The sequence below is a fragment of the Aythya fuligula genome, chromosome 16, assembly GCF_009819795.1.
Source record: "Aythya fuligula isolate bAytFul2 chromosome 16, bAytFul2.pri, whole genome shotgun sequence".
Lineage (NCBI taxonomy): Eukaryota > Metazoa > Chordata > Aves > Anseriformes > Anatidae > Aythya > Aythya fuligula.
The window spans coordinates 2,118,970-2,143,192 of record NC_045574.1 but is presented as its reverse complement, the minus strand read 5'-3'; the positions used below and the strand labels follow the sequence as shown (position 1 = coordinate 2,143,192).

The 24,223-nt window shown below is 54.9% G+C and overlaps 2 protein-coding genes across 4 annotated transcripts in view; one reads left to right on the top strand and one right to left on the bottom strand.

The window, feature by feature from the left end:
- The first annotated feature begins 2,691 nt into the window (after positions 1 to 2,691).
- KCNS1 (potassium voltage-gated channel modifier subfamily S member 1) lies at positions 2,692 to 14,124 on the top strand. Of its 2 annotated transcripts, none has more exons than XM_032198461.1 (3): positions 2,692 to 3,251; positions 7,912 to 8,903; positions 12,265 to 14,124. In XM_032198461.1, the coding sequence occupies exons 2-3, from the start codon at positions 7,938 to 7,940 to the stop codon at positions 12,718 to 12,720; spliced, it is 1,422 nt and encodes a 473-aa protein (XP_032054352.1). In that variant the 5' UTR covers positions 2,692 to 3,251; positions 7,912 to 7,937; the 3' UTR covers positions 12,721 to 14,124. The 2 variants fall into 2 exon arrangements, with proteins under 2 accessions (XP_032054352.1, XP_032054353.1); XM_032198462.1 differs by lacking the exon at positions 2,692 to 3,251 and adding an exon at positions 3,651 to 3,706.
- A 3,761-nt stretch (positions 14,125 to 17,885) lies between these two features.
- STK4 (serine/threonine kinase 4) overlaps positions 17,886 to 24,223 on the bottom strand; it is a 46,122-nt gene continuing 39,784 nt past the window's right edge. For both annotated transcript variants that reach the window (XM_032198330.1, XM_032198331.1), the window contains one exon: positions 17,886 to 21,235. In XM_032198330.1, coding sequence (XP_032054221.1) covers positions 21,077 to 21,235 — 159 coding nt within the window. In that variant the 3' untranslated portion in view covers positions 17,886 to 21,076. The remainder of the gene's footprint in view (positions 21,236 to 24,223) is intronic.

Genomic DNA, 24,223 nt, shown 5'->3' with positions numbered 1-24,223 from the left:
CTCCTGAATTTACTGTGCCTTGCTTGACTCTGGCACCAACACCACAGCAGGATCAGCACTCGCTGTTCACCTCCTTCTGCGCTGTGTTTCTGGGGATGTGTCCTGGCCAGAGCAACTGGGGGCAGAGACAGTGCGGCAGGAGGGATTCAGCACATTGGAGATGTGCTGTAAGATGTGGCTGGAGGTGATGTATATCCTCCGGGCATGTGGAAGATCTCCAGACAGTAAATCATTGCTGCTTCCATCCCTCAGCACTGCGGCACCTCCCCGCTCCCCCTCCGGAGGTTCCCTGTCTATGTAAAAAATAGCCACCGCTGCGTTAGGGCTCTCCAAATTTTCTCATGCTTCTGATTATAGCTTTTAAGTTGATCCACAAGCCAAGGTCTCCGGTGAGTTCAGTGAGTTTTCATTAATTTTGCCTGGCTTAGGAACACAGTGGGCTTTGTGAAACTCCAAGCCCAAAGCATTTTAGGCTGTTGGAGCCTGCCATGGTGCCCACGCTGCGGGAGGACGGGCGGATGCTGGTGGCACATCCGCGGGCTCTGGAGCAGGCTCGAGTCCGGAGGGGCTGGCTGAATTTCCCTGCACTGAGCAGGCTGAAATGCCCCTGCCACAGGCATCCTGTGGCTTTTTTTGGGGGGAGGAAAGAGGGATGTGGAGTGGGACTCTGGAACAAAGGTGCGCTTGGGGCTCCCCGTGCGGTGCTTGGAGGTGCTCTGGGGAGAGGCAAAGCTGCTGGGAGACAGGAGATGGCAGGGCAAGGGCAAGAGCAAGGGCAAGGGCAAGGGCAAGGGCAAACCCAAATCCAAACCCCACAGGCTCAGCCTCTCTTGTCTTGGGGAGACAAAGGCAGCAGCAGTGCAGAAAGCTCCAGGAACCAAAAGCATGAAGAGAAACCCAAATGCCTTTACCACCAGAGAGAAGGCTTTTTTCTTCTGCCCTAATTTAGCTCTGGAATTTAGCTCTGGAAATGAAGATTTTTTAAATTCCCTCTGTGCTGGTGTCCCCAGCATCCATCAGGTGCCACTTGCAGCGATGTCCCTATGCTCTCAGCCACCCTTCCAGCCCTCCCACAAGGCAGGTACCAGCGGCTCTGTCCCTCTCAGCACACGTCCACGGGCCTTATGAGGGCTTGAAAATTTCCCTTTTAATTAAAGGAGCTCTGCAGGCAAGCTCCACTCATTTATATTTCCCTTTATATTTTAATTTATTGCTACATCAGCTATTAACACCCCCCCCCCCCCAAAAAAAAAAAAAAAAAAAAAAAAAAGGAAGCAGAAAGCAGAAAGGCGCAGAGCTGACACAAGCCGGGCGCCTTTCGGGATGACTCACTGCAGCACCGAGATGGCTGCTGGCTTCGGATTCACCCTGCCTCTGCCTCCAGCCCGCGGGAGGCAGCGAGGCGAGAGGCTGAGAGGCTTCGTCCCTCGTGGCCGCTTGGATGGAGGCTTCGCCACGCGGGTATCGGCGACATCCCCGTGGGCCCTGGTGGGAGGGGGGCTTCCTCCCAGAGGGGCAGCAGGGGGAAGACGTTGGGAGGAGGAGATGGCAAGGCGTTTCCAGCTGACCTGATTTTTCTGCCTGCTTCCCTCGCCACATCTCTGCGAGGGAGCTCAGGAGTGGTGGCAGCTCGCCTGGGGTTGCGGGCGCGCTGCTGGGTGCCCCAAGCGCATCCCCTGAGCTGGGGGAGAGCCTCGGGGCTGGACCCTCTTTTCCTGCCCTGCCTTTCAAGTGCCAAAGCTGGCTAAGGAGAGAACCAGCCCTTTCGCAGTCCTTTGTGCAGCAAGGGGAGAATTCACCCAGGTACCATTTGTGCTGCAGCAAAGCCACCCCTGGAAGGACGCGAGGACACCAGCATGAGCCTGGGCGAGGCCAGAAGGTGACCTGGGGTCTGCAGCCACCCCCAGGGCTTTGGGGCTGCTGCTGGAAGCACAGGGGTGTGGGGACACGCAGGGACACCCTGCCACGATCCCGGGGTGATCCCCTGCAGCCTGCTGGGCTGATGGGCAGGGGCGCAGGGTGCAATCCTGCACCCAGGGAGCCCTGGCAGCTCTCTGCCTCGCACCACTGGAGCCAGCAGGGCTGGACTGGAGGGCACAGTTTCAGGTCCACCCAGCATCAGCACATAAATGGGGCTGGGGGGAGATTTACAAAGAGCTGACCTGTGCAGAGACCGGGTGTGAGTTGCAGCGGATGCCCTCGGAGAGCCCAGGGGTTCCCCCAGGGCAAGGCTCCCTCCCAGAAAAACAGCTGAGAATTGATTTCAGAAGGGAAAAGGAAATTCTCCCCGTGGCAGCACATCAGTGACAGGCAGAGCAAACCCCGGGGGGCAGCACACCCTCCTCGCTGCCAGCAGCCAAAGCTGGCTGTGCTTATCTCACAGCCTCCAGAGCTGCGCAGCCACCCCTAATCGCCATAAAAATAAACGCTTTTGCCTCGTATCACAGAACAGAGGAATTTCCCTCCGTTGGTTTTCCCTTTTTTTTTTTTTTTTGATTTTTTTTTCCCCAAGGCCTCCCTCCGAGCCTTCCCCCCCCCCTCCCTCCTTGCCATGTAAGCAGGCGCGGGGCACAGGCTGACATGGGGACACGGCGGCGGCAGCGCTGCCTGGCGCAGGGCCGGGGCTGGCAGGGCACGCAGCCACGAGAGGCGGGCACGCAGCGGGGGGAAGGATGCTCCCCGCCGACACGAGCTCCCAGCCTGCTGTCTGCGTGCCTGGAGAAGGGTGAGGGCCTGCAGGCTCCGTGCCCGAACCCTAAAGCAGATGGATTTGCCCTGGAGGGTGGCACGGAACCTTGAAGGGTGTGAACTGCCGGTCTGACTGAGCTGCTTGGTGCTGGAGCAATGAGCCATCGCCACATGGGCATGCGGCCGTCACCCGGGGAAGGTCTCAGAGCCTCCCTTTGCAGCCCCTCTGCGCTGGCAGCCGGCTTTGGGGGCAGTTGGAGCTCTCGCCAGGCCATACAGGGATGGCTGCGGGTGGCAGCGTCCCGCTGAGCTGACCCCGGCCATGCGCCTGACCTGCTGCCTTCGCCCACCTCCTGCACGGGGACAGCGGGGAGCTCAGCAAGCCGGGCAGGGCTGCCCAGGACCCCTCAGCACACCCAGCCCCAGGAGGTTCAAGGAGCAGGATGCTGTGACGGGCACCTGCGAGGGCCGAGGCGCATCGCCGGCACACCGTGGGGCGGCACGCTGAGCTCGGGGCCCCACCGCTCGCCCCCCGCCCTCCTGCTTTGGGGCGCTTGGAGCAGGTAAGGCAATTTGGGGTGGGGGGACACCGGTTCCCCTGCCCACCCCGCTCCCAGCCCCGTGCAGCCACCGCAGAGCTGCCTGTAGCCTTCACGGGGGAAACCGCAAAGGCAACCATGAGATGGTTTTGCCAAAAATTGGGGGGGTGTCCCGTCCCCCACCCCCCGGCTGGCAGCAACCCCTCGCACCCATCTCCAGCTCTCCCAGGGGAGCTGCGGGGGGGATTCCCCAGCCCCCCCCTCCATCCACCTCCCCCAGCACAAAGCCGCCGGGCGGAGCCGGAGGGCGGCACCCAGGGGAGGATGGAGGGGGGGTGACGGGGCGGGGACCCCCCCCCCCAACCCTTCCCCTTCCTTCCCAGCCCCTTCCCCTCCCCGCCCGGCCCCGCGGAGCTGCCGCCGGCCCCGCAGGGCTCCGCGGCTCCGCGCACGCTGCGGCGGGGGCGGCGCGGCTGCAGGTGAGCGGAGGGGAGCCGGAGATGGGCAATTCGGGGGGCTGCATGCTGCGGGGGGGGGGGGGGGGGGGGCAGGGACATCGGCACACCGGGCTGAGCAGGGACCGGGGAGCAGCGGGGAGGAGAGCAGCCTCCAGCCCGGGATGCTGCGGGGAGCTTGGCGCACGGGGTACCCCTGCCGCGCACTCCGGAGGTGGGTGTAGGGGAGCCCCTCTGCCCCCGGGTCTTCTCCACCCCCCCCAGGAACCTCAGGGCAGGGTGCGGGGTCCTCCCTTTCCCCCCAGAAGCTGTGCGCCCGGTACCTGGCAGCAGAGGCACCGCGCACGGCAGCATCCGCAGCAGGCGCTGGGCTCCTGCTCACAGCCGACCCCGGAGCTTTGGGTAACCGCCCCCCTCCTGCACCCCAAAAAAGAGCCGGGAGTCCCCCAGCTGCCTGCCCCCAGCCCCGGGCACTTCGGTGGCCTCCGAGCACACGGCAGCAGCTCAGGCTCCGGCTGCAGAGAGCTGCCAGCAGTGGGAAAACCCCTCCGTGCTCCCCGCACCCCGCTGAGCATCTTCAGCTCGACGGGCACAGGGATGCTCAGCGGCGGGGACAGGGCACATGGGCATCCCAGGGAGAGTGTCACCTCCCCAGTCCTGCCCCAGCCACCCCCAGCACGCAGCCGATGGATGGGGACACCCCCCGGGACGTCAGCTGCCCCCCTGGATCCCCCCAGCCCTGCCCCGATCCCACGGGCATCCCAGCTGGGGCTGGCCCCAGCAGCCTGCAGCCAGCACCCCGGCACGCCTGGGAGGTGCAGGGCCACGAGCCCATGGTGACAGGGCGCTTCGGGCTGGGCTGCAGGCAAGGGACAAAGGCTTTCCTCCTCTGCACGTTTCTAATGGCTCCTCTGAGACCAGCCCCACGACTCCCCGCTGGGAAGCCTCGCCGAGCTGTAAGTACGGGGCTTTTTATCCGGGCTGTTCATCTAAACCCATCGTACCTGCTTGGAAAACCCCTGAGTGCAACACTCCCTGCTCTCACCGCATCCTCACTCGAATATCTATTAGCATCTCCCTGCCCACTCCCCTGGGTCCCCTCCGCCAGTTGGAATAAATACACAGAACTTCCCAGTGAAAGGCTGTCAGAAAAAAATGCATTGTCAAGGGAAACTCTTCCAGCATTTCATACAGATATGCTTGATCTGTTTTAATATTTCTTTACTGTCATAAATGCATATATCAGAGATTTTTTTCCTTCACGAGATACATATTCATTTGAATGCCCAGTGCATGGTTCCTACTGGGTGTGTGGCAGTTTCCCTCGAACAGCTCACAGAACATTTCAAAATCGATCACAAAGGGCCTGGCTCGATCTGCTCTGTTTTCCTAATCATTTATGGAGATTTCGGTGCGACTAAAAGACAATTTTGCAAATTCACGTTACTGCAGACAGGCACATTTGTATTCTCTGCCCATTGTGATTTAAAAAATAAAGAAAAAACCCAACACACCCAACCTCCTCAAAGCCAGCTCCTGTCCCCCAGCCGCTAGCCCCGCCGATGGGACAGATCCTGCCCTGGTGATCCAGGTGGACAGGTTCTGGCCCAAGCCTCGGCGGTGCTCCAAGGCTGAGCTGAGCTCGCCATGAAGCGAGCAGGCAAAAGAGTTACAGAACTATTAATTGCTGCGCTGGATTCCCAGATGAAAGCCGTGTGTGGGCAGAAATAATTCACTCCGTTCAGAAACAGGCATCAGGAAGGAGAGTCTCTGTCCGCGACCCCCCTCGCCCTGCTCCCTGTGCAGCAGGGAGGAATTTCCCCAGGATCCAAAGCTCGCCCATCCCTGACACCCATTTTTCTCTTGCCATCAGAGCCCAAAGCTCTCCCATCCCTGAATTTTCCTCCTGCCATGGGGGCAAGGCATCACCCACAGCCACAAGGTGTGAGTTGCTCCTGCTGAGCCCGAGCATCGCTTTGGGCTCACCCCACGCTGCCAGCCCCATCCACAACCCCCAGGCTTGCCCCATCCTGGCCCCAAAACCACGTCCCCACTGCCTGGGGTGGTGTTTGGCCTGGCCTTGCCCCCCGGCTGCAGAACAGGGCACGGAGAGGCTCGGGGGGCGCAGGACGGGCTGCAGCCCACGGGCCCACCCCCACGGCCCCTGCGTGTGCGCGCAGCCTGACTGCATGAGCATCCTTCTGGAAGGAACCTGGATTAGTCATCCCCACCCCACAGATGGGCTGTGTGATGTCTTCCCTGGAAAAGCCGATCTGTCACAGAAATCCCAGTTTGTCCCTGAACAGGAGGAGCGCCTGCGCCCCTTCTTCTCCCTTCCATGTCTGAAGCATTTAAAAAAAAAAATTGATCCTTTTATTTTTTTTCGCCCCCCCTTAGACAGGAAAGCCGATGAGTCCATTTAGCTCGGAGGCTTTGCACAAAAGAGTTGCCTCCTCCAGACACGGGGAAGCGCTTGCCTTGTGGTGTGCAGCCTGTGTCTTTATCAGCCCCGGCGCCGAGATGCAACCGAGGTAGCAGATGCCTCTGCTGGGCTATTTCACACCCGGCTGGCATTTGCTGCACCCACAGCCCCACTCAGCCTAAAAACCCACCTCTGGGGGCTATTTCCAGCCCTGGCTCCATCACCTCTCCCTCTCCAGCTCTGACCTCCATGCTCAGATGCAAAACCCCCCCAGGTTCCTCCAACCTTTTATATGTCACTGCACAGGCACCAGAAAGTGCATAGCCCCCTTTCCCTGCTTCGGTGCTTGCCCCATAAACCCCTCAAGGTGTCTGGTGAGCAGTGTGGGGTGGGGGAACCCACCTCAATGTCTTGGCCCTCAGGTGCTGCCCCACCTCCCCAGCACCCCTGCAGTGCCTTTTCCCCCGGCTTCTGCTGCCCGTCCCCAACCTCTGTCCTTGTGTCACCCAAAAGTTTGAAAACTGCCATGGGTGACACCAGGTGGAGAGGGTGAGAGACTTTTCTAATAAGAATGGGCTGATGAAAGCCGTGGAGGGAAAGCTTTGAGAACAGAGACAGGCCGGTCAGGGGGGTCACAAATTCCTCTGCAACCACTAAAAGAAAGCTCCAGCATTGCACAAGTCACATCAGCAATGACAGATCAGCAGAGCTCAGGAGCAAGGCACAGCCAACAAAGGGATTTTCCCAAAAGCAGATGATTTGTGGGAGAAATGCAATTTTGGGGTCTCAGAGAGCAGACCCGGTGCCCTCCTGAGGACACCAAAGCCCCGGCACCGCTCCCTGCGAGTTCCACCACGCCCCTCCGGAAAGGGCGACAGGCCAGGAGGTAGGTGGAGAGGTTCCAAGGTGACTTAGAGCACAAACCGAGTGCTCGCCTGCTTAGTTCAAACCTCTGGTCAAGGTGGGTAAATGCATTTTAGGGTGTGCGAATGCTGCTCGTTGTTAGATGTTGTAACTCTTGCTTGTTAGCAAATGGAGCTGCTGCTGCGTGGCAAAGCCCAGTGCCCTGAAACCCGTAAAACCCAGAAATGTGGCAGAAAGCAAAACTTCCCTTTTTATTTCCCTACTAATACACAGGCCTTTCATTCAGTCATCAATGATTCTGAATCATGTTTTTGTTATGTTTCAACACTATAAAAATAAATCCTAATATTTTATGTGACAGAACACACAAGAGGAGACAAAGCAGGCAGACGAATTGTTTTGACACTTCTTCCTCTGAAATTTTCCCTAACACCTGTGAAAACGCTTTGATTTTGGCAAAACTACCACGGCTCCTGGGCAAATCGTGCCATCCAAGGACTTTTTGGCCAGGTCCAATTAGCAATGTAGGTGGTCGGGCTGCAAATCTCTGGCACAATCTGATGAGCGCAGGGCAGCACAAGATCTATTTTTTCACTGGGGGATAAATCCTCTCTCCAGTGACTAATTACCTGTTTGAAGGAGGAAAGCCCCACAGGCGAGGTGCTGGAGATGCAGCAAATTGCCTTCGTTAGGCCACCGGCGATCTGCAAAGGGAGAGATTTCAAGAGGTAAATAAGGAAGGAAAGCCTCATCTGGAAAAATAGGTTTGGTTGTGTTTGTTTTGTTTTGTTTTGTTTTCCTTCTTCCCCAGCAAAGAACAAATGCCCAAAGCTGCTCCTTCCCCTCCATCCACTGTCCCTCTCTGTCCCACACGTGAGCACCCCTCACCCCCCAGGGACCTCTTGTCCCCCCCGAGCACCCTCGAGCTGTGTCTCGCCCACAGGTGGACCAGCCCCCGCTCTGCTGATCATGGTCAACAAGACCTTAACCTACTGGGGTCCCGGCTTCGAGGAGGACGTTATCAACATCAACGTGGGGGGGCTGAGGCGGCGGCTCAGCTCCAGCGCCCTCTCCAAGTTCCCCGACACCCGCCTGGGGCGCCTGCTGTCCTGTGACTCGGAGGAGTCCATCCTGCAGCTCTGCGATGACTACGACGTGAGCGCCAGGGAGTTCTACTTCGACCGAAACCCCGGCTTCTTCCTCTACGTGCTGCACTTCTACCAGACGGGGAAGCTGCACGTCATGGAGGAGCTCTGCGTCTTCTCCTTCTGCCAGGAGATCGAGTACTGGGGCATTAACGAGTTCTTCCTGGACTCCTGCTGCAGCTACCGCTACCACGAGCGCAAGCTGGAGGGCCGGCACCACAACTGGGACGAGGAGAGCGAGGTGAGCAGCGTGGACACGTCCCCGGATGAGATCTCCGACATCAACCATGAGCTGCTGCGCTACAGCACGCTGCGCTGCGGCAATGCGCGCAAACGCCTCTGGCTCACCATGGAGAACCCCGGCTACTCCATTCCCAGCAAGCTCTTCAGCTTCGTGTCCATCAGCGTGGTGCTGGTCTCCATCGCCACCATGTGCATCCACAGCATGCCCGAGTACCAGGAGGCGGACGAGGCCGGCAACGTGCTCGACGAAGCCGTTCTGCACAAACTGGAGTATTTCTGCATCTCCTGGTTCACCTTTGAGGTGTCCTCCCGCCTCCTGCTCTCCCCCAACCCCAAGAAGTTCTTCAAGCACCCCCTGAACCTGATCGACATCGTCTCGGTGCTGCCCTTCTACTTCACCCTCTTGGTGGACCTGACCATGGGCAGCGACTCGGAGCTGGGCAACCTGGGCAAGGTGGTGCAGGTCTTTCGGCTCATGAGGATATTCCGGGTGCTGAAGCTGGCTCGGCACTCCACGGGGCTGAGGTCGCTGGGGGCCACCTTGAAGGTAAATGGGCTCCCTATCTCCATACCTACCCTTATTACCAGCTCTGGGATGGCCGGGAGATGCAGAGGTGCCCATTCCCAGTGGTTTTCCAGCTCTGGGTGGTGTGTGAGAGCTTGTTTGGGGCAGTGGGTTGGGCTGTGGGATGTGCCAAAGCAGTGTGAGGGTGCTGCACAAGTACCCCTTGTGCACACACCCAGAGCAAACAGGAATTGACCCTGACACTTGGAAACTTGGTGCCTCCATGGGTTCAGCCCCACCGTGGTGGGCCAGCACCATACCCAGTGTCGGAGCAGAATGAGCCATGCAGGGGTGGTGACATCCCACCAGGACACCTCACTGGGTTAGCCACGGGGTCTGGGACCACCAGGAGCCGTCCTGTGGCACCGCAGAGCATGCAGGGCTGGGGAAAGCTGGCCTCAGGACCAGGCCCTCAGGAGGACAAGCTGGATGAAGGGGCACTGAGAGTGCCCCAGGCCCCTGGCACACTGGGAGGTGGCACCCACACACATTTGAGGAAAGGTCCCCAGGCTTCACATCGTGCCCCAATGCTCACCAGAGCACCCTCCCAGCACCTGGGAGGGCCTGGTGAGAGCAGCTGTGATGGGTTTTGAGGCATGAAGCTGTCATGAGACCCTCACCAGCCTGGTCCCATGTCCCCGACTTCCATCGCTGCAGCTCAGCTGCCCCCCATCAGTCTCTGCTGTCCCCACAGTCCCTCCAGCCGCCTCATGCCAAGGGTGATGTGTGGCTGAGCCAGTGTGTTGGGGAGGGTGAAGCCATCCCCTCACCTCAAAATCCAGGTGCTGCAGGGTCCAGCTAGCCCAGCCTTTGATTTTCTCTGCTTCTTGGTGACCAACTCAAGAGAAACCCCCAGGCCAGTCGCCAGGCCCACCAAGTGTGGCAGCAGATGCTCGAGCTGCGCACGGGGAGGACACCACTAGCACAGACACCTTCGCTCGTCCTGGGGCTGCCTCTGGCCCCACTTCCAAAACACCACACTGGTTCTCAGGCTGGGGACCCCGTGGTGCTGGCACGGGATGTCCTGGTGTCAGCAGAGCTTGGCGGCCAGGGCTGGCCCCGCTCCATAGGGCTGGGTAGAAAGAAAATCAACTCTTGAGCATGGCTGGGGAGGAGGATGGGGTCCAGGGAGCATTGTTTGAAACAAAGGCACCTGCAGCCCTACCCACAGCACCCTTGTTCCTGAAAACCCACCTTGGAAGAGCAATGAGCAAGCGGCATGCACACCTAAAGCAGCTCACAGAATTTAAATCAAACCTTCCAGGTGGGAAGGGCTCCCCGATCCTTTCCTGTGCTCCACGGGGCAGGGGCTGCAGCAGGGCAGGGGCTGCCGGGCTCTGCCAGGCTCTGCCGGGCTCTGCCGGGCTCGCTGCACATCCTTGGGCAGAGCCAGCAGCAGGGGGTGAGCGACACAAGGCTGCCGCAGCTGCCTGGTGCTGTGATTTACCGGCCACATAAATTACAACACCGTGTTCATCATAATTTATTTCCTTCTGCAAGAGCACAAAGCAGCAGCAGCGGAGGAGCAAAGCCTGCTGATGGCCGGGAAGCGGGGCGATGGCTCTGGCACGGCGAGTAGTTGCTGCCCTGCCACAGGGGTGTTAGCAGAGGGATTTCTGCCCTTTGTGCAGCGTAAACTCAGCACTCTGCAGATGATCCAGGGGGCATTTAATTTGGTGGCAGCCTTCCCACACATCGCTGCTCCTCCTGCCCTGCACCAACATCCGTGACAGCGGGTGCGCTTCCCAGCTGGGGGCTCGGTGCTGGCCGCCCCCCAGCAGCGGATAAACTCCATACAGAAATAAGCCTCTCGTGGCCAGCTGATCCATCTGTGAGGCTCGGGGCTCTTTGTCCTTCCCCAGGAGCTCTTGGAGTTTCTCTGGGGCATTTGCAGCCACAGGTGATGGCGGAGGGGGAGGGTGTTATTTCCCTTGGTGTTACTGGCATTAGCTGAGCAGCTTCTGCCAGCAGTACAAGCAGTCTTCGTGCTCCCTGCCATGAATCCACCTCCTTTATGCCTTGCCTTGACCACAGAAGCTCTTTTCCCATGTCTTCTGCTGTTTGCTTTGCTCAAATGTTTCGTTTAGTCATTATGTGGTCTCCAGTAAAGCATTCTTTGGCTGTTGGGAGACTGAAAAAATAATATAATCAGAGCTCTGATTTCCTTTCCCCAAAAGATGAGAGGAGCGAGTTGGCCGATCAGTGGGCAAAAACATCCAAGAAATTTGCTTGTGGTGACCAGACAGGGACAGAACTGCAGCATGGGCTCAGCCCTGTGAGCTGCTGTTTGCTCTTAACCCGTTGCACACCCCTGCTGTCCGTCCGTCTGTCCCACTGCCACCACCCCCTGTCCCCAACCTGGCAGTTTGGGTGTCCCCAGTGAGCCAGGGGCGCAGTGCCCGTGGGGATGGGTGCTGGGGCCAGCCCGGGCTGGTGCTGGATGGATCCTAGGCTGATCCGATGAGCGGGGCTGCATCGATTCACACCGGGCTGAGGCAGAGCAGTTGGTCTTGCTTTGAGCCTCTCATGGAGCAGCAGCAAAAGGGAGATGGAATTATCTCCAAAAGAACAGTTTCTATAAAACAACTCCCCCAGCACAACAGCTGTGTGTTCCTGTAGCATCTCTGGTGTCCTGTAGCAGGGTTGGACACGGGTTAAAGTCACCAAGAACCCCAGGGTTGGAATGTCCCCAGCAGTGAGGCTTCAGGGGACAGAATTGGGCAGAATATGAGCAAAAGCCTGCTGAGCTCCGCAGATGGTGAGGGGTGCCGGAGGGGCAGGCGGTGGGGCCAGCCGGGGCTGGGACAGGAGCTGGAGGCAGAGCCGAGGCTGCAGCAGAGGCACCTGTCCTCCTTGTGCTCGCACACCGCCAGCATCAGGAAAATACAAATCACCTTGCTCAGAGCCTGCCGGTCCGGTGCTTCCTGGGGACCTGCCAAGATAAAAGGAAAACGTGTCTGGATGCTGCTAGCCCAGATCAGGCTGGAGCCGGGGCACAGCGGCTGCAGCAGGAACCCTCGGTGGGAAGCACAGGGCTGGGCTCCCCTCCTGGCTGCCCTGTCCCCATGGGGGTGCCAGGGGCTGGCTTCCCAGCCACCCTGCTCTCCCCAGACACGGCTCACCCATGTACCCTGACCCTGAGCCCACCCGGGGCTGCTCCCACTCCCCTCCCCGTGTTCCCCACACTGTGTTTAACTCCCAAGTGCTGCCACTGTGCTGTGATGCCCACAAGATGCCCGTGGAGGTGTGCAGGGGGCTGCACGGGGGCCGTGTTTGTGCTGTGGTGCCCCAGCGCCCTGACCACGATGGTCCTCGCTCATCGTCACCCCGCTTTGCCTTCCAGCACAGCTACCGGGAGGTGGGCATCCTGCTGCTCTACCTGGCCGTGGGGGTCTCCGTCTTCTCCGGCGTGGCCTACACCGCAGAGAAGGAGGAGGACGTCGGCTTCGACACCATCCCGGCGTGCTGGTGGTGGGGCACGGTCAGCATGACCACGGTGGGCTACGGTGACGTGGTGCCCGTCACGGTGGCGGGCAAGCTGGCCGCCTCGGGCTGCATCCTGGGGGGCATCCTGGTGGTGGCACTGCCCATCACCATCATCTTCAACAAGTTCTCCCACTTCTACCGCAAGCAGAAGGCGCTGGAGGCTGCCGTGAGGAACAGCGAGAAGAAAGACCCCGAGGACACGGAGAGCTGCTCCAGCCACGACCGGGACTCGGAGGCACTGAGCGAAACCTCCCTGGGCAGAGGCAGCCCCGACCGCCGCGGTCTGACCCCCGGCATCCTGCCTGCCCCCTGAGCCCCCCAGGACGTGGCGGAGGGGCCGGGCTTCCCCATCTCCCAGCTCCACACAGGGGACAGGAGGGGCTGGGGATGGTGCCCGCCGGCTGCTGCCAGCCCCGGGGCAGTGGGAGGCAGCAGCTGGGGAGGTTTGGGTGCGTCTCAGCTGGATGTACCCCAGCCAGGGGACAGGAAGGGAGAGGGGAGAAAAGAAATGTGGGTGACCCGAACAGGCGCTGCTCTGGGTGCATGAAGGGTGGTGCTCCTCCATCCTAAAGTTGTGTGTCATTTAGGGCATGGCGCTCGTTCCAGAGCTGCTGCTGCTGCTGGCACCCAGCCCATGCAGCAGAGAGGAGGCAGAGTGCCTGCAAAGGGCTGCCGGGGAGCGGACACGAGGGATGCTCCTGGGCACCAAGAAGCTGCCTTGGCCACTGCCGCGTGCTCCTGGTTTCCAGTGCTGGAGGAGCTGCCACGCTGGGGTGATGAACAAAGCCTGAGGGATTTGACACCTGCCCCGTTCCCCAGCCTCACCCTGCTGCCTCGTCCCCCTGCCCTGGGGCCAGGCAGGGGCAGCAGCAGTGCCAGGAGCCGGGGGGCATCGCCTCCATCCCCGCAGGGAGCTGAGCCCCCCAGGGCTCCCCTTTGCAGAGGAGGCAGCCCCGGCAGGACAGAGGGGACCTCGTGCTGCTCCTTGTCACCTCCTTGCCCGAGCCCCTCTCAGCTGGGCAGGGAGGACACCCCTGTCCCATGCAGACCCTGATTCAGCTGCACGTTTGGGGTTGTTCCCGGCACAGCACTAATTCTCTACGGAGCTTTTCCTTGACCCCCCCCCCGATTCTCTGTTTGGAAATCGTGCAGGATTTTCGTGCACACAGGAGTGTGCCCAGCAAGCCCCAAACTACTCCGATGGCTACAGAACGGCCACAGCCACCTGGATCCTGGTGCTTGCCACCAGCCGTCCTGGCTGGCACACAGGGCACCTCGTGGGGACCACCACGGTTGGTGACAGCTCTGCCACAGCCACCTGCTGTCCACGGGGATAAAAGACAAAACCGTGCGGGTCCAGCCGCCCTGAGCTCAGGTGGGACCAGGGGAACCCCGGGGAGCAGCAGGGCGTGGAGGTGCCCACGCTCCCGGCGCCATCGAGTCTTCCAGTACGGCCGTGCCGTGGTCGGCCCCGCGCTCACCGCCCGCCCCGGACCAGCTCCCGCTGCACCGTTACTTGAACAAAGGAAGGAGTTCCCCCTTCTCTCCATGAATACCCCAGTAGCAAAATGTACAAAAAAAAAAAAATGTGAAGACTAAATTACCTGTATTAACTAAGAAGCATTATGCAAATAATTAAAAGAGCATGTAAATTAATTTTCTATCTATGCATGGGATGCATACGGTATATTTTATTAAAGACCTGAGTGACCCACCCCGGAGGCTGGCTCTGTTTCATGCCCCATTCATCCATGGGCTTGGGGCAGGGGCAGAAGGAAGGTGGGATCAGCCCCCAGGAGCTGCCAGGCCACTTGCAGAGCGATTCCTGCAGCAGGCTGTGGTGCCCCTCTGCCATCTCCCACCACGGCTGCCGAAGCAGCATCCCAGGGGCTGGGGGGAGCAATTTCGGGCTGCGGGGCTCCCGGAGGAGCAGCACGGATGGGTGGCAGGCAGGGGGGGCGCAGGGTGGCTGGCAGAAAGAAGGGATGGCAATTAATGTTCGAAATGATGATTGCCCAAGCAAACAGCTTGCCCCATCCACAGCTCCTTCATCCTATCCATTACAGACCCACTAAATCTGGGAAGCAGGAATGTGCAGAGATGGGATGCACGGGATCAGCAGTGCCACGGGGCACGAGAGCAAACCTGGCAGCGCTGGGAGCTGGGGAGCAGCCTCTGGCCATCATTTCCCCTATAAAACACTTGGGTTTTAGGAAACTAACTTTAGCCCCTCCGGGGCTGTGTTTTGGTCTGGAGGTATGAAGGGCAGATTTTAAAGGAAGATTCAGTTCCAAGAGGCCCGTCAGGGTCTGTTGTGCCACCAGGGAGGGGTTGGCAGCATGAAGTCCCTCTTCATCGTCTTCCCTGGAGGCAGCATAGGAGGCTGAGGTGGCTGCTGGTGCCACTCGTGGCCTCCGAAACAAGGGAGGGGTCGTCTCAGTGCTGCTCCCAGCACGGCACCTGCACCCCGCAGCAAGGTGGGAGGGGAGGATTAAACCCAGAGTTTAATCTTTATTCCTTTGAGAGTTTTTTCATTTGGAATAATAATAAAAAAATCCCCATTCTACAAATCTTTCCGAGGCAAACACTTCCCTAACCTGGCGGTTAGAAGCCAGCCGTGCCTCCCCAGGGGCCCTCCACAGCTGCTGCATTCGACGGCTGCCCTGAGGGGCTGCCTGGGGGAAAACCACAAAGGACTTTTCTTTTTTTAGCCTCCTGCTTGCTGCGAAAACGTTCAGATTTGTATGGCGATGAGCAAGCGGGAAAGTCCTCCCACTGCTCTGCAGATAGAGCTGGCGGTGCCGGAGCTCTGCAGCGCCGGGAGCAGGCGGCGCAGGAAGGTGCCCAGCGCCAGCGTGCGCGCTATCGAGGCACTGCCACGCAGGGTGGGCTGCCAGGACGGGTCTGTCTTACTGTTCCCAAGGCCGGTAGGAAATTGGTGCTCTCCGGCTAATCCCTAATCAGTTTCCTGAGTGACTGTTCTCCTTTGGTACAGCGGGTAAATCAATTAAGCACTTTATCAGGTTATGTCTGCAAAAGCGGCTCTCCACACTCCAAAAATGATGGATGAAGGAGAGAGTATTTTACCTCCAGGGACCAGCAATGAAGGAGTGACCTTACTCAGCTATTTCACACAGCTGAGAATTGGACAATTCCTAGAGACAAAGTAAACTTCAGTACTTTTAAAAGCTTTTCTTCCTTCACCAGCATTCAGACACCCTGAGGGTGCTCTGTGCACCCGGCTGGTTGTGGGAAATCCAGGAGGTTTGGAAGGAGGTGATCCATAGGAAGCAGAAACTCCTCACTGGCAGTGCTCCTGGGACCTGTCCCGCCTGGCTCTGCAGCCCTGATCCCAGGGGGGTGAGTGCAGGGAGTCCAAAATCAGAGCAGACTGCTTGAAGAAGTGCCGATCACATCGGTGCTGCTTGTAATTCCTCCTTTTGCTGCACTGGGAGTGGTGACCAATAACGACCAATTGTGCCTTAGTCCTTTTTTTTTTTTTTTTTTTTTTTTAATTTTAATTGTGGCAAAACACTTTCTCCTGGTATTAGGAAAGCGCCTGGGTCTGCATATACCCATGGCTTCAGCCCTTACCTGAACAACAGCAATTAACCTGGTTGTACTTAAATCAGAGCTTTCCTTCTAACCATTTGAGCTAAGCGAATAGTCTCAAAGAGGTGGAATCAAGCTAACCAACTGCACCTGGGCAGGTCACACCATTTCAGGAAATGCCATCTGCTGCCCTTGAAAAACAGGGGTCAGGCATGCAGGGGAGCCCAACACCAGTGAGTGATGCAGCAGAGCCCATGATGCATCCACAGCCAGACCCAGGGAGCAGCAGAGGGGAAAAAGTGGCCCGTGCCTTCAGGATCATCCTCACCACGGTCAGTGGGTGATGGCCCAGACCCTGTGAGCCTCTCGGGGTGAGGAGAGGAGGGTGTGCAGCTTAGCACCCGCTGTGACACGGAGGAAGGTCTGCAGCAGGGACGTCCTGCGGTGACACAGGGGCACCGGGCTCCCTCCGCTGTATTGATCTTAGCTGCGACAGCCTGGAGGGGAGCAGAGCAGGCTGTGCTTAATGGATGGCATTGGATAGTTCTAAAATTTTTAAACAAGTTGGCTGCCTTCCTGGACTCTTAAATTAAAGGGCAATTAAGTCACTTTCAGCCTGGAAATAGCTGATGGGTGTTTCCTGCTTTGACTCTTAAATTTTGCCGGAGTGATTAATGCAATGAAAAACTGTCAACTCTCAAGTCAGGGCTGTCAGCCAACACCAAGAGCATTTATCTGACTGCCTGTTCAGCTCTTCTGGCCCATGGACGGAAGGAAATGGGACAAAATGAGGGTGTAGGAAGCAGCAGCTGGGCGTTAAAGACAATGCCACCTGCACCTTAGTACTGACAACCATGGGAGGAGGAGAAAATCTGGGGCTATGGCTTCTTGGCAGGTTGATTTATTTTTTTTTTCCCCCCCATAGCAGGGAAAATCTTGGCTCAACAGCCCCAGCTCAGGGCTACTTGTCAGCTGTTGTCTTTGTTAGCTCCATGCAGTTGGTATTTCTGCAGCACGTGCACCGCTCCTAGCATGAAATGAGTGCATGTGAGCACTCCTGCGGTATGGCTGCGGCGCTGCTGCTGCGCTGGGAGCACCATTTTCCCTTCATGCAGGTGCTCTGCAGTTTCCTGGTAATGTTGCTGAAAACGTGCAAGTGCTGCAGGCTTCCCCAGCCACTAGAAATGCCTGCAGCCTCCCTCCCTTTGGATTCCACACTCCTTCCTAACATTTAAAAGCTCACATCTATTTTGTTTCTTCCGGGATTGCTAACCAAGGCTGACTCCTGAATGAATTCTGTCTCTGGTTCAGTTAGTCATCCCTTCAGAACAGATTTAGTAACTGCTCAGGGAAACCACGTAAAAGCCAACAGTTCACCATGGGAAGGCAGCACCCACTCACTGTCAACTGCCTCCTTCTCCGAGCCAGAAAGCTGAAAGTGCAGCAAGTCAGCCAGAATTAGGAGAGTGACTCGAGCCTCACCTGTTGTGTAGGAAGAAGGAACGGGTACGTACCTAGCCCCGGAGCTGACTGCAGGCTCAGGAAGGTGCTGCAGCACAAAGCAGGGATGGCGAGCACTGCAGCAAAGCTCGCTGACCCCCCTGCCAGAGCTCCCTCCTGCACCTCCGATGTGCATCCTCACGGGGAAGTGGCCTGAGCATCCACCTGCATCGTCCCGAGCTGCCGCCAAGCCAGCTGCACGTGGGCCTGCCCCTGAATCAAAGCAAATAACCCCCCCAGCTCTCCTGGAGGGGTAGTGTTAGCAATGCTTTATGGCTAAAGAACTGCCTGTTCAAAAATGCATTTGACATGTTTACTGCTCGTGTTTATTAATGCTTGCATGCTCGGCTTGAGGCACCTCATGTCAAAGCTTGTCCTGATATGCCAGATGTTTTAACGCATAAATATTACTCACGACACTGATGCTTTCAGTAAGGACAGTTTATTTGCCCCTTTGAACAAATAAGGCAAGATTTGAGAAAGATCCAACAAAAACATCCTGTATCAAACTTGGAGAACACAATAAAAGTTACTATTCCATACATATACAAAGTAATGGCCAACGCTATTATATACAAACAGCCAGATCTTACAAAAGAGCATTTCAAGTCAGCACTTTATGCCAGTGTTGCTAATTTCTTTGTTACCAAAAAAAAAAAAAAAAGTTAAAGCTACAAACTTCACATTATTATGTCTCGCATGACTGACATCATTGGCATCTCTGGGTTTCAGAGGCAAAGATAACAGTTTGTCCAGAACACTTTCAGCAATGCAGATGGACCCAAGGAGCAGTGAATGCAGCTTCGCAATTAAGGAAGCGTTTTGCTTAACACCCTTGTTGGAACAGCTTTCCCTTAGGGCACGAGCCTTGGTCTGGGGGACTCTGAGAAGTGAGCAGCACTCTGCTCCCAGACACTCTACCAAGGGACCAAACAGGGAATTGCTTTCTCTAACAGACTGCAAATCAGTGAAGGAGAAAATAATTCCTCTGCATCACAGCTCCATGTGCAAGAAACATCAAGTCTCAGCTACTGCAAGCATTTAAGAAAGGTTCAAAGACAGCTAAGCCATTGGACCAGTTTTACTTCTTTTGGTTCATTTGCTGTATTGTAAGACAATCACATCAGCAAAGCAGAGCATTTCAACAGTGCTTACATTCAGTTACAGCAGACACAGGTTGCATATTCCAAAAACACGCACCACACTAGGGTGCTTCACCTAAAAACTTGGATTTTCTAATGCCCTCCAGCCACTAGAAAGTTACCTACACAGTGCAGAGGTAAAACTACTCCCAGCAGAATCTGCTCGATCCACATTACACGCATGCAGTGCAGAGTTTACCATGTCCCACATCCCAACATCTATCACACCAGAGGTACAAACCAGGCGTGAGCTAAAGCTGAGCTTCAGCGGGCCCTGCAGGAGCTGCCCAGCCTCCTGCCAGCTGCCTCCAGTCTCTCCTTGGTGCTGGGAGAGCTGCAGCCCAGCATACAGCCAGCCTGGGCGAGCCTGGGGGGATGGATCCATCGAAGTGACTAATTCAAGATGCAGTACTTCAACAGAGCTCTCCCTCCTAAACCACAGGAGTTTCTTTGATGCAAAGGGCTCTCATAAATATTGCTCATAAAAATACTCAGGGCAAAGCTTATTGCAGTTCCTGGACACGCACTGCGCGAGCCCTGGTGCTCATGCAGCACTTTGCCAGACTTCAGCAGAGTCCAGACTCTCACAGCTAAGGCATTTTAATCCATTCACAACAAAGGTTTTAATTACTGGGCTTGGGCTGCGGATGCAAGGCTTTTCCAAACTTTCCTGACACTTGAGGCTACCAAGTAGCTGATTATTCCAGGACATACAGCTTTTACTGCCACCTTTTTGCCTTAGGGCCAGCTGGGCCGCTGATCTCAGCAGCTGTGTTAGCACTGCCTATCGAGCCGGGACAAACCGATGCGACCAGATCTGCAGAGGGGGTACAAATGGCTTGGTTCCTTTCACAGCAATGGAGTATACCTGGTAACAGGAGGCAAAAGTCTGCTCCGAGCAGGGAAAAAGAGCCTCTCGAGGCATGAAGTGAGCACTTCTCTCCAGCAGCACTGCATTCAGGGGACACTGCTATTTCGTTTGATTATCTGGGTGGCCTACTAAGGCCTATTGCAGAAGAATGGCATGGAAACTCTTCTCTCCATCAGAGCACAATAAAAATAAATTGCTCTGACCAAGTATTTCATCACACGCCAGACATCTAAAACTAGGTAACTGCTGTTACAGCCCAGCGGGCAGAGGCGTCATCGGCCTGCCCTGCAGCCAGGCTCACTTCAGTGTTGCTCTGTTTTACCCTCCTCTCCACCAGCGTGAGATAATTGCACCATCCTCACAGCGATTGTACATGCTGGGTGTTGTCACTGAGCCATGGCAGGCAGAAATGGCAGGGTAATTTAAAGAGGAAGAACACGAGGAGCATCCAGAGGAACGGGAAGAGACTGAACCTCTTCCAGCAGGATATTGTTCATTGTCTTCTCCTCTGGATCAGCCCTGCCTCCACTCCACCCCATAATGCACATCTCTGTGCATCAACAAATGTTAGTTTTCATTTTTTCTCATGTGCTAAGCCTGGCAGAAATGTGAAGGATTGGGAAATTAAGTTTTTATTCCAGCACCTGAAGATGTAAATTTGAAATGACGAAGCTTACAAAATATTTCACCAACTGCGGAGACTCCTCAGTCCTCTCAGACACAGCAGAAGTACCTAATTTGGGAGAGGTTCACACAACTTCCACCCATTCAAATACTGGCTCCTTTCCCCAGCACTCCCCTGTTAGCAGGGTTGCCCTGAAGGACATTTCCAAAGAGATGGATGAAGTGGAATCTGCTTTGTTTTAGGTCAGATCACTGATTGGCTTTTGGTTTTAAGTCAACGTGGATTTTACATTACAGAATATAATTTCTGATGGAGGCACAACATGCTTTATCTACTAAGATTAATTCCTAAAGAACATAAGCAAAGGACAAAACCAAGGTCTTGAAGGAATCCCACTTGCTTAAAGCACAAAGTGTAAGGCATGGGGCTTATTACAGGCTTTTTAAAAACTGAGATTTAAGGTTCTTTCAAAGGCTGGAACAGTTTGTTCTGTTCAGTGACCTAAAACGTATCAGTACCTTAACAGCAGAACGATACACTTAACAGCTCGAAATTGAGTCTGTGCATTCACAAAGAAAAACAAACAACAAAACACACAGAAATTGCAGCCATTAAATACCACAATTCGCATTAACTTAAAACAAAGAAAACAGACTACTGAAAGTTCAGTTGAAAAGAGAGTGAGCCAACTTTCGTTAGTCTATTTCTACCTGCTCCTCTGATTTAAAAACAGGCCACCTAAAAGCAGTAACAGAACTCCTTGGGATAATGTTTTAAATACATGTCTAACACTAAAACATACCATCAGGATCTTCCACGTAATGGCATTCCTGAGTTCACAAAGGTGCTATGGAAAAATAAATGAGCAGAAGTATTGCCTGCTATTGTGCTAGCATATTTCAGTAGAAATCAATCTGTTCAGTAGTCATGAAAGCAAGGAGCTGATTGTTTGAGGGTGGAAGAATTTTCTACCGGTGGCTCAAAAGTTCTGCTGCCGCCGCTTCTTGGCTTCGATGGCATCGAGGATCGGCTGCCGCTTTGACTGGTACTTCTGGCGGATCTCCTCAATCTCCTGCTCCATCATGGGGTCCAGCGCCGAGAGCCTCCTCTGAAGTTCATCCACACTCCATGTCTTCAGCTAGTGGGGAGAGGAAAGGAGAGCAGACATCAGTGTCAGTACAGAAACCATTCACACACCTAAAGGGTTTTAAGAGTCGGGGAAGCTGATGGTCACAGCGCAGCTTCCAGCAGGGAAGGGTGGGTCAGCTCTGCTCCTGCTGGGCTCCTCCCTCAACGGGACCGTCATAAACTTGAGGATACTGGGCTGCTTCTGCTCATTTGACAGATACGTTATGGATTCTGCTTAGCGGGAGCATGAGTGTATAAAACAACCAGTGCAATGTTTCCCCCGTTGAGTTGGTTTGTTTTTCTAACACTTCACGTTGCAGGCTTAGAGCAGACACAAAACTGAAATGGAGCAGAAGCAAAATTCTCTCTCCCTCCCCTTTTCTTGCAACCAAACTTCCTTCTGCTAAGTGAAAAAAATGAGGCAGAAAGGAAAAGGAAAAAATCATTGACAAAAAATGCATTTAAAAAAAAAACACACCACATTTATGTACAATCAGGCTGAACATCAATCATGGTGAGGAATTCAGACTCCTCTGCTAAGTCAGAAATCCCAGAACGCACATAGCAGGTCACCTTGGGTCAGCCTCAAACCAATATAAGATGCAAGCACAATTTGTATTTCGCTGTCCACATGAAGATGTCAGGCTAGTCTGGACAAACTTCCCTTACTCGATTTACTATCTGGGGCCCTTTGTTTAATTGTTTCTGTTGCGAGTGCCAATCCACTGAGAACTGGCACTTGAAAGTTTTATTTTGTGATTAAAAATGCCAAATTTGGTTCAGGACAGTCTGAATTGTCCGTAGCTATGCCCTTTACATAATATTGCAACCTGTGGAACAGAGAAGATTTTAGGATAACGCTAAAAAGTACGGATGCTCAGAGTGTTTCAGCCAAGTCCTTCTCCCCTCCAAGACCAAGAGACTTCCAGAAATGCTCAGGAGATGCTGTGTGACAGCCACTGCAGCAGAACAGCGACGTCTTGTACCACCTGCTCTCAGGGCCCACCTGCTGTGGAAACTAAGAACAGGCAAAATATTTTTTTTGGTGAAAAAAAAAAAAAAGTGACAATTTTTAAACCTTCAGTAAATGTCATAAATGAGTGATTTATCTTTACTTCAATTAAATGCAAGTGACACAACTGACACTGCTGTCTTGGGTTAGCTGTTGATCAGTCAGCTATTGCAGTTATTTTTCAAGCCACTTCTGAACCAAACCACAGTCAAACACCTGCTGCCTGTTATATGGCAACAATCAAATTACTGCCTGTTTAAGGGCAGTTGTACAGTTTGATCTTTGAAACTGCACAAACCCTTACCTTTCTTCCTGAGGTGCAAGAGAGATCAGCCCCGAAACCACAGAGCCGTCTGTTCATTGATTTCTCATAAGGTCTGAAATTCTTTAGCATACCTATAAAACGCAGCCATAAGATCACAACCCACTCTAATAATCTAGGCCCAAGAGAAACAACCCCTTCCTAGCAGTGCTGTGCGGTCGTTCTGCCTTTCCAGTCAGCAAACCCTTCATTGGAAAGGCACAGCCTCCACGACCGCACGCGTTATTCATACACGGAAACACAACTTCACCAGGCAGCAGCTTAAGCTGATGCATGGCACCAGTTGCCTTTTCGCCCTGATTTACTGTGGAACATTTGGCATTTCTCTTCCTCGGCATCCAGGGAACTGAAGTCAAATAAAAATGTTAAAAAAAAAAAAAAAAAGAAGAAAAAGAAGAAAAAAAGATGAAGGTTTGAATTAAAGTACTGAGCACATATATTAAATTGAGCACATATATTAAATTGGATCAAAACTTGAGATGGCTGTCAGCTCGCACAGAACAACCACTGCTGGAATACCAAAGGAGACTTTGGGAATCGATCTGAAGCACCTCGCTCTTGGCTTAAGCCAACCATCAGAGGTCAGAAATCATCTTGGGGCTGCAATCTTCCACTGAGGAGCAGTAAGAAGAAAAACCTGCCCTACAGGTGTGCTTAAACATGATAGAGCAGCCTGGGACACACTATGTGGACACAGACACACAAAGACTTTCTGCTATCTGTAAACAACTGCTGCCAATGGATGCAATGGTTTTGACAGTTCCTGTGTTTGTCAGGACAGATGGCTAAAAGTACAGAAGATGCTTGAGTACAGCTAAGCCTGGAGTGGGCAAAAGCCTACAGAGCTGTATTAATAACAAGTCTGGAAGTGGGTTACCTGCGCAGACGCCTGATGCAGAGCAAAGGAGCTGCTCAGAGGGACTGATTGTGGGTTAAACCCGGAGATGTTGGAATTGAGGAAAGCCAATGCACTGCAGGAATCTAAAGCACAGAAACACGTCCTATGTGTAACGCTGCGTGTTGATGTAGATGAACTCACTGCAGAGTTTTCACCTGGAATAACGTCAGCATGGCTGTGACTGCTATGCTATTCCTCACCGAGGCAGAGAAGCCAGAGGGCAACACCAATAAAAGGCCCAGAACGTGACTGTTCACCACAAATGAGTTGACAAAACTGATGCGAGCCCGATTACTCATGAACAAGAACCAGTGCCCACGCAGCTGCAGAGAGGGGAGCAGGGAAGTCTGGTCCTCTGCTCCCACTGTGCTCCCTGCCCGCAGCAACACGAGCCCTGGGGCACGGGCTGTGCTGTTGCTCACCTCGTCTTCTCACTCGCACGTGAGTCTTTAGAAGAAGTAACAGAGCTGCTCAAAACACCGCGACCTCCGCTTCACTTTGCTGTGTGGCAATTCATCGTAAGTCAACACCACAGGCAGACTTTCTCCTAGGAATGAAGTTTTTAAACTCTAGCATATCTGGCTCTGCAGCATTAGGCTCCTGGGACAGTGACATTACTCTCTTAGAGAAATGCCAGAAGCAAAATAAGAAAAGAAGGACAAGGACAGAGCATCTCATGACAGACGGTTTCAGGGTAGAGTCTCAGTGCTGAACAGCTGTAATTAGAGCTGGTTTTAGCCACAGGGCTCAGTCCCATTCCCTGCCT

Excerpts from the sequence above, each read along its gene's own strand:
- KCNS1 (XM_032198461.1), top strand. The coding sequence starts at position 7,938 with ATGGTCAACAAGACCTTAACCTACTGGGGTCCCGGCTTCGAGGAGGAC. Across the intron at positions 8,904-12,264 it reads CGCTGGGGGCCACCTTGAAG|CACAGCTACCGGGAGGTGGG; the intron begins GTAAATGGGCTC and ends TTTGCCTTCCAG.